Here is a 10192-nt window from a genome sequence, read left to right as displayed (position 1 = left end):
GGAAGAAACGAAAAGTACCTAGTCGTCGCGTCGAGGAGCGAGGAGGAATGTCAGCAGATGGGCGAAGAGGGAGGCGAGATTGTCGACGAGGTAAAGAGAGAAGGAGAGAGACAGAGAGAGAGAGAGAGAGAGGGGGAGAAAACGAAACAGTGCTCCGAAACGAGAGGCACGATCCCAGAGGCGAGAGAATACACTACACGTATAGTGAACGCGACTCTCCGTTCTGTATCCGCGAGTATATACACCCGTATTTGCGGAGCGTATATAGGGTAAAAGTACCGCCATATTTATCTCGGTGGCGCGACAGAGACGAGAATAGGCGCCAGGCGGAATGACAGAAGAAATGCACAGCATCGACGGCGGACAGAATCGGCGGCGAGATCGCGTCGTTCGCGCGTAATTCGGGGCGTGTGCCTTTCGCCGTGGACCGTGGCTTTCTCGCTTCGTCTCTGTCCATCACCTCCCCCACCCCTCCATTCTTTTTTCGTTCCTCTTTTTCTCACGTTCTTTCACTCTCCCTCTCTTTCTAACTATCTTTCCCTCTCTCGGTGATTAACCTCCTGGTGTATTTAACGTATAATACGTGCAAAATGCGCCAGAGACGGCGTGCGTCACGCGTCACCGTCCCGTGACACGACGACGTCCGTCGTCGTGTACTGTGTGTACGCGCGCGCGCGCGCGCACGCTCTCTCTCTCTCTCTTTCTCTCTCTCTCTCTCTCTCACGATACGAGAGGGCCAGGAACGTGTACGTACGAAAGACAAGTGGACAGACAGTCAGTCAGTCAGTCAGTCAGTCAGTCAGGTAGAGACCGAGCAGAGGAGACAGCGGTGAATCCTGCTGGCAGATCTCGGCGCGGCCATTTTTCCACCGCACGATGCGGCAACGGCAACGGCAACCGTGCGTGCCCGTTCGATCCGCCATTCTAAACAATCGGTGCGCTACGTGCACTCCTCGCAGGATGCATCTGACAACGGCAGATCGCGGAGGCACCGCCGTGCTGCGACGACAACGATAAGCGCCTCGCTGCGCCAACCAACCAACGGGGGTCAGCCAGCCAGTCAGCCAGACGGACGGACGGTACAGGCATACGCACGCATGTACGCACAAGACGCGCTGCCCCGTACACGTTAAGGCAGTGCGCTGCGATCCGACGTTGCTAGAGACGACGTGACGTCGCGAGGACGAGAGAACGACGGCCCGTGGCCGCCGGCAGTGCTGGAGGTGGTGGTGGACGACGCGGTCGTCTCGCCAACGAACGTCAACGGCGACGACAACGGTGGCGAGAAGGAAGAGGAGGAAACGAGGCGGCGGGGACGGAGGTGGTGGAGCAGAAGAAGGAGGAAGAGGGACGTGATCGTGACGATAACGTGAGGAGCGATGATAACGGTAGCGCGCGCGACCACAATCGCAACGTGGACGACGGCCACGACCAACGGAAGGAAACGGAAGGTGGAACGTATGATCAATCATCCTGCCGTGCGCTACGCTCAGCTTTTCGTGCTTCGTGCGTGCCTGTGCCTATTGCCTGTGATTCCATTCGCAGTTGTGCGAATATAGGCAAGGAGAGAGAGAGCAAAGCCAGAGATAGGGTGTAAAACCGTCGGACGTATAATAGCGTGCGTGTGTATGTGTGTATATGTGAGAAAGTAGTAGCGCGTGTCCATTACTCTCCAGCCTTCTTATCCGCACGTCGTGTCGTGCTCCGAGTGTGTACTCGCTGATCTGTGCGACCGTCTCGTTCGCAAAGTGCTCCATCTCGGTGTGCTCACCTCTCTTGTACGCGCTCTCTTTCTCTCTCTTTCCCTCTCTATCTCTCTCTCTCTCTCTTTCTATATATATATATATATATATATATATCTCTCTCTCTCTCTCTCTCTCTTTGCCCTATCCCCCTCTCTCTATCTATCTCGTCTCTGCCCAACGTCTGTCGGCCCTGCCGTGCGTGTTTCTCGCGTGCTTCCTCGGCCACACGCACCCGGGACTCTTCTTCGACCAGCGCGCACGATCGATGTGACATCGCGGCCCGTGTCGTGTCGTGCCGTGCCGTGCCGTGCCGTGCCGTGCTTCTCTCGTGCTGGTGATATCGCGGCCACGCATCGCACCGAAACGAAACGCGACTACGCACCGCGAGCGAGAGGAACTCGTTCGACGAGCGCAGGAAAGGAATATCGCGGAGGCCAGCGTGTGTACATACGTGCGACAGAGTGCGTGCCGACAGTAAGCCGTCTCGCGAGTGCGTATCCCGAGGCAGTGTAGTGTGCTCGTTCTCTCTCTCTCTCTCTCTCTCTCTCTCTCTCTCTCTCTCTCTTTTTCTCTCTCTCTCTGTCTGTCTCTGTCTCCCTCTCTCTCCCCTCTCTTTCTCTCTGCCCTGTTCATTCCCCTGTTCTCTTCCTTCCTACCTACCTACCTACTCGTCTTTGCTCATTCCTCTAATACTCTCTGCGTCCCCTCGTCTTCCTTTCTTCCTTCCTCACCCTCCTCTCGTCCTTTCCCCGTTCTCTCTCTCTCTCTCTCTCTCTCTCTCTTTCTTTCTCTGTCTCGCTTTTCTTTCTTTCTCTCGCTCCCTCTCACCTCTCTTGCCATCGGTCGAGACGACCATAGAATGCACGACGACAACGCTGCTACGATCATCGTTGCTGTCGTCTGCTCTTGTACTCGCTTTGTCGTCGTCGTCGTCCCGTGCATCACCCTCACACTCGGTGTCATCCGTCTACGTTGACCACGAGGCCGCGCCGCGGGTGAGATCGCTAGAAAATATCGGACGTTTCGGTAAAGTGCCGAGGAGAAGGAGGAGGTGGCAACGCGAAGATGGAGATCGAGGCGAAGCAGCGTAGCCAGAAGAATCGACGACGGGAGCGGGCGCAGCGCATGCTGGCGCAGAGGGAGAGCCTGGCCACCGCGAAGCAACAGCAACAGCAGCAGCAACAGTCGCAGCAGTCGCGGCAACGGCCGCCGAACGACGAGGAGGATAGTCACAGCGGCGAGGACGAGGACCCCGCCGGCGGCGGCGGCCTCGGTGCCAAGACCGGTCATCCACGGGACGGACTCTCGCGGCCACCCAGGCCACCGCGACCCCCGAGGCCTCGCAAGAAGTCTTCCCTCGCCGCCAACCAAAAGGAGCCACCCTTCGAGGAGGACATTATCGACGGATTCGCCATCCTCGCTTTCCGCACGTACGAGGAACTCGAGGTAAGAGACTGGATTGTCAGATTTTTTTCCTCTCTTTTTTCTTTTTTTTTTTTTTTTTTTCAATCTCATCCGTTTGTCCGTCCGTCTTTGTGCAGAATTCCGATTCAAATAACAATATTTGGGATAATGTATATTGAAACTGTCCTTTTGTTTGGTACATATGTTTTGAACCTATTGATGTTTTTATCTGAGTCAAAAACAAAGATGTAGATTCGTAAAAATCATATGTTTACGATTGGAAGCAAAAGCGTTCACAGATAACAATTTGTACAATTCTTAAAGGGATTAATGATTACTCGATCCGTAATGCTTGAAATTTTCTGACTAAATACAAACGTTAAAAACAAAAGTTCATAAAAGGTATTCAATTATTTGCAAATTAATCTTCTTTTTTATAATAATATGTATATTGATTACTTTGTTGTTTCGTCTAAATTTAAATGCCATTATACTGAATATTTGAAACAATAACTGGTGCGGCTTAAGCTTAAATTAAATATATACAGTTGAAATTAAATTCAACCTTCGGAAAATTTCGAGCATTGATCAAAAACTTACATTCTGAAACATTATTCTTGAATAAATCTGCTCCTACTCATTAGTCACGCACGTCAAGTTTATTACATGTTTACTCTAACGTAAAATAACACGAAAGATACTTTATTGACGTCAATACGGAATTACTCTCTGAAATTATATGTTAAATCAAAGTTCATTTTAGAACATTGTATTTTGTACAATCTTGAGATAAATATAAAGGGACGAGAGAACGAAAAATTCTCTTTAAATTTTTTTCGTTGTTTTGAAGAAAAGATAAACTTCTTTCACTATCTTTCGCAGCGTGATGTAGATAATATAGATAAAGTTGAAAGAAACGGGTCTATATTGTTTCCAATGCTCCACGTGACAAATATATCATTCTGTTTAGTCATTATGCTTTTGTAGACAGAAGCAAAAGAATTTTTTTTTTCTGTGGAAAAGATGGTCACGCTGTGCTATCTTAATCTTTGACTACATTATTATGTGCTTACGTTTATTTATGTACGACCGTATTTGATTGTCAAGATATTTTTGAAGAAGCATGTTTACCACTCTCTAATTGCGACCGAAAAGATATAATGATACTTGATAATGGATTACATTCTGCTAATGGCTATCTAATGGCTTCCTACATTTTTATGATTCGATTATAAGGGGGAGGGGAAGATAATTTTATTAGTATATATATATATATATATATCGATATGGTAAAAACAAAGGAAATTTATTTATTTCACATTTTTTAAATATCGAGAAATTCTATTAAGAAAACCGCAATGCTCTCAATAAATTTAAAAAACAATGAGTTATTATGTGTTTTATCAAATACATTCGAATAGATAAGTTTATATAAAATAATACAAAATTGAATGGAAAATAATAATCAATCGTTATTTTTGAAGAATTGAGACAACATAAATTAAGTTCCTGAAAAATATTGACAGCATAGCTCCAGTGATTCTCAAACTGAGTTTCCGCGAATTCCGAAAGTACGAAATACAAATGCCATATTATTGCCTCATTATCTGGAGCAAACATAGACGGTAATTCAAACTAATAAAATTTATAATAATTTGAAGTAATTGTAAAACTCGTGTGAAAAGACAACTAATTCGTCACGCAAAATACGTACATACATATCGTGTTTTGTAACCGGGGAAAGTTTGAGAAACTCTGGCACAAATAAACAGGAAAGAGAATATAAATTCACAAACCGTGCGTGTTGAATGAGAAAGAGAGAAAGAACATATTGCTTCTATATTGCGCGATAAACGGTTTATATCAGATTAATATCATTTTATTTTTCCAACACAACCCGAAAGATTACTCTTTCCTCCAATCAGCAAATTACAAAAATATCGTTGTTGGCTCTGACGGACCTCGGTCGTTCGCGCGGTTCGATCGTGGTTAGAGTTAAACCGAATCGGATGGTTAGATGCAACCGGCCTTTGGAACGCGCGATATCGGTAACTGATAGCGCGGGCAACTCCTGATCGTCATCTCCTCTCGCGGGTAACGCGAACGCGCTCCTTCATCATGGATCCCATCGCCGTAATGCAACGTACTGACCATTTCTTTCCGGCGTGTAACGGTATTCGCAACGCAGACTCTCGCACGGTAGAGATCTCGCGCGAACGAACAGCGAGATGAAAATTTGTTTGCCGCAGTACGCGTGAGAGAAATCCTAATTTTGCTCGCGCTTTAACTCCGCATAATATGTACCAAGTATACATTTTTTTTCTCCATCACACTTTTCTCTGTTCAAACATTTCTGAAAAATTTCCCTCTTTATAAACTTGTATATAGGTGTTGAAAAGTAAACGGGACTCGAAACTCTGCAATTTGATATTTATATATATATATATATATATGAAGGCGTATATTATATCTAAAAGGAATTTTACAAATTATATGCTATTATAATCTATTCCATATATATAAATTATTTTATGTTACATTAAAATAATGTCATACAAAGATATTATTCTATACTTATTCTGTATTTTAATATACATATAATTGATATTGTATTCTAATATAAAATAGTAAAAATTCAACAAACAAAATTTGTAGGAGAATTATAATATAATATAATCGAAAATTCAATTAAAACTCTAACAGGTGTTACTTTACTTATCATAACAAAAAGATACAACTGATTTAAGACGGAAAATATACGAATATACTCTAGATATTTCGAGGACAGATAAGTCGCAAGAGTTCGTCGATAAGAGACATCGTAAATCGTTTGCGATGCTTATTTTTTCGCTTATTGACATAAATTTGCAATATAAGGAATTGTGACCTTGTAAGTACTGCAACACGCAAGCATATTAATTCTTCATTTATTTTTTTACATACACTCCTCTTGGTTCTATTATTTATAAAATAAAGAACTAATATATTTTTTATAACAATTTTATAATCTTCGAACGCGACTCTCTGGATAATCCGACAGAATCAAATTTGTTTTATACCTAATATTTGAAGAATTTTGCAGAAAATCGAATCTCGTAAAATTACATATTCGCTTTATAAACACAATTATGAGTGTTTCGTTTATTCTTATAGTTTGTTTAAAAAATAATTAAACTATTGTGACTTGTCTTGATAAAACTGGTCGATGTATACGTCATCCAGAGTGACTCTTGAGAATTTTATTCTCCGCAAGCAATCCTCGACAGTAAAATTTCCGTCGTACATTGAGAGCGACACTTAATGAGTGTCTAATTGAGAGTTTTCTCCGAGAGCGATCCTCGATAATAAAACTCTCGAGTGTGCACTTTGCCTAACCTTTGATATATCGCGAGATATTCGATTTTTTACTCTTGCTCTAAATTCGCTGGCATTGAGCCATATCGGTCTGTATCTACTGTTTCATCTAATTCTAATCAACAATTTCCTTTTTTTTTTTTTTTTTTTGTTTTTTTGCGTCTTATCAATAATAATTGAAGATTGAATATTTTAGCTTTTGTTAGTGCCAGAAATATTAATCTATTAAATGATAATTATTTCAACGAAAAATATTTCTTTATATATATAATTAAAAGGGAGTAATAACGATTAATAAAGTTCGTTTTTTTCTATTCTAACAATAAGTAATAAGTAAATGATCTTTCATACTCTGAATAATTGATTTTTCATTTTAAATGAAAACGTATATGAATTTTTGCACGTTAGTCCTACATTAAGGTCATCTCGTCCTTGGTGTGACTTTTATTTGCGGATCGATCATAAAGAGCGGCGAAAAGAAAATGAATTAATGCTCTGCTCATAACTTTTTATTTTTACAGTTTTACGCGTTACGAGACAGCTGATCCAAAGTTATTTTGTTAATTGCACATTGTGATCTTCGTGATTTATTGATATATATGTATGTATATACGCGTGCTCGGAGTTATTATTTTTGCTATAAAAACTTGACGCAACGTGCCGCGTTTTAAATCCGCAAATTAACTCGAAGACACACCGCGTAATTACGCGCCTTTATTGTGATTTAACGCGACAGGAAAGTTAATCGGTACCTTTTATTGTCCGTTGGACGCGTCTCCGAAGCACGATATTGTCGTCTCTTTCTTTATCACGGAGATTGAAACAATAAAAATTCATAAAAATTTAAATAAATTTAATTCTCGCGACGCTGAAGACTGAATATTAAAATGTACATTACGTGTTTTATTATTGCGATTACCTCGATATAAATATATTCGTTGAATTTTATTTATCTGCATTATTAAAAAGAGATATTTCTCCCAAATTTAATGTTTACTTGTGTAAAATCTATTTTCATTACGTACACGATCTTTATGATATATTATTTCATTTGATAAAATAAAGGTATAAAATATATTAATATTTTAAAATTACCTAATTACAAAACATTAATCATTCTAATTCTGAATAATTCCTTGAAATTGAATAATTAAATTACAATTCGAATAATTGTTACAATCAAATAAGTCGATGTATTCCTCAATTATTTTAAGTTTGTATCATTATTTGCTGGAAAATAAGTTAAACACAAAATAATTTTGCATAATTCTTGTCTTTGATTTCGATCAAAGAAAAAATCTAAAACAATAATTTGCCTTGCAAATTGATAATTGTACACTATCATTGCAAAGATTATAGATTATGAACGCTTATTTCTCCACTTATTAAACACACACGCACATTTCCACAGTAAACGATGTTCAAAGCCTTTTTCGTTTGATTTTAATGTAATATGCAGCATGATATCGACTTTATCGATTTTATCTCGTCTCTCTTATTTAATAGAGAAACATATAAGGATCTTTATGCGTATCGATGGAACATCTATAGTTTATTTATCAAGGTTACCTCATATTTATGACGACAGTATCCGTGCAGCCGGCTTGAATCTGCAGGTGGCTCGCCTGTTGCAACTCTTCACTCTTTCGATCCCAGCGATTTACGTGTCTATCCTACTTTCATGTATCACTAAAGCAATAAAAGTATAACCCGCATTTATAGCATATATTGGCTTCTAAATAGCACATACTGTAGATAGGTCATTTTTCGAATAACATGGAATCGCGAAATCCGTGAAATGAAGCTATATAACTACAAAATAACGCAAAAGTTTTTCTTTCGCAGAAAGATTTTTATATACCCGAAATCTTCTCTGAGATAAAAAAAAAGTCAGTTTCATTGACTTTATCATTAATGGAATTTCAATTATTAACGAAGAACGAAGCAGATTCTCGATAAAAATTGTTACGTCTACGTTGTATGGAATTATTCACAAACTTTCTTATTAAACATTAAAAATGTAGAAATCCTTGGCCGAGATCGATAACTTTCTTACACAAATATCGGGATAATCATTGGAGTGATACGCGCAAGCGCTACTTTGCTCGCATTACAAACTCATTCAATATTTGAGACAGACTTCCGTCACACGGAACTGCTACTCTTCTGACGTTTCTTGCATTTGTTTTTATTTTACAAAAAAACGTTTATCTTCGAGCAACCATTTTGCTCGAAAGACAGCCGCAAAATACGTATCACTATAAGTAACCGCTCATTATCATAATCATTACGCTCGCTATGCTTGTTTATGCAAGCGGCTTCGTGAATTTATCGCCTCGTGGCTTCTTTTACTTTATGCCGTCGTTGTACTTGTATCACAATCGAAGGACAAAAGTGACGAAATCAGACACGCGACACGCGTAATGTCTCTTTTTACGGTCGACCTGTTTTTTTGACAATAAGTGTTTTTTTTTTTAAATAATCGCAGCACGTGCGTATAAGTGCATGCAGTTGATATCAGTATCTGCAATGTTTTTCGAAACTCTTTGTGTAATAAAAAAATCATTTCTACTATACAGATATAACAGATTTACTGATATATATGTAAATCGAAAGAATAGTTATTTAATAGTTTTAATATTTACAAGAGTTTTAAATGCATTAAATGGATTAATACATTTTGTACTTGTTAACATTTAACAATAATAATTATTATTATTTAAAGGAAAAATAGGAATAAAGTATTATTTTAATCATTATTTTCTTAACTCACAGAAATGTGATTTATTTTGAAGATATTTTTGCAAAAAAAAAAAAGATTAATTTTACAAATTTTACACAACTAAATCGCTATGCCGTCAGTCACTTTCCGCTAGTTTTATAATGAAACTTATTCACTCGTAGAAAAAATATATATTTTTTTTAATACATATGACGTCCTTGTCACATTAACATACTGAAAAACAAAAGATCTCTTTTAACGCAATTAAACGCAAAAGGCGACGTTATCGCGTGTGTAAATGACAAAATAGAATAAGTAGATACGCGAACGCGTCTAAACGAGTCTGTCGATCATTTCTGAATAAATATTCCGGCATGAGTCGAGTCTCAAAAAGCTGCTGAATGTTCAAAAGACGTGCCGCGAAAAAATCCTTTGCTACTGGTTTTTTTTTTCTTTTCTTAATTGAAAGCGCACCGCAATGTTTTCTCGACGATGATGCGCCGTAATCTCTTGTTAATTAAACAGAAACGGTCGCAGGCCAGATACGATAAAAGAGTGCATCGGTAAATTATCGCGATGCGCTTCTCTCAAGTTATTAGATCCTCCGTTATCGCCAACATTGCAAGCAGATTACTTCCAAGTTGTCCATCTCGCTGAGATGGAACGACGATCGATTCTCACTGTCGGATAAGACGGCGAGAGAGAATTCGATCTTGTTAAAAACAACGTATCCCGCATCGTATCGGTGTGCGACCTTGGTTTTCTCATTTGGAAATACGCGTGGGTAAAGCGAGACGGCCTTGTCGAGCGAGTGAAATTGCTCGTCGCTAAACATTCGACTCCGATTTGCGAAATGTTTCGGGGAGAGTGTCGTTCGGATTGCATTCGGCGCGTCCGATGTCAAAGACGCGTTCTCGCTCCACGTTCTGCGATCGTTGTCGAAGGGCGGAGGTGCGTGGAGGTGCGT

At 40.1% G+C, this 10192-nt stretch overlaps 1 protein-coding gene across 8 annotated transcripts in view; it reads left to right on the top strand.

Moving 5' to 3' along the window:
- The first annotated feature begins 157 nt into the window (after positions 1-157).
- Tay (tay bridge kinase) overlaps positions 158-10192 on the top strand; it is a 29851-nt gene continuing 19816 nt past the window's right edge. For 4 of the 8 annotated variants that reach the window (XM_072896580.1, XM_072896575.1, XM_072896579.1 and 1 more), the window contains exon 1: positions 161-3191. In XM_072896580.1, the coding sequence (XP_072752681.1) occupies positions 2811-3191 (381 nt within the window). In that variant the 5' untranslated portion in view covers positions 161-2810. Of the gene's footprint in view, positions 3192-10192 lie in introns of all 8 variants that reach the window. The other 4 variants (XM_072896576.1, XM_072896581.1, XM_072896578.1 and 1 more) reach the window with 3 other exon arrangements.

The sequence above is a fragment of the Anoplolepis gracilipes genome, chromosome 7 (genome assembly GCF_047496725.1).
Source record: "Anoplolepis gracilipes chromosome 7, ASM4749672v1, whole genome shotgun sequence".
NCBI classification, from domain to species: Eukaryota; Metazoa; Arthropoda; class Insecta; order Hymenoptera; family Formicidae; genus Anoplolepis; species Anoplolepis gracilipes.
This window is presented reverse-complemented; position numbering and strand designations above follow the sequence as displayed.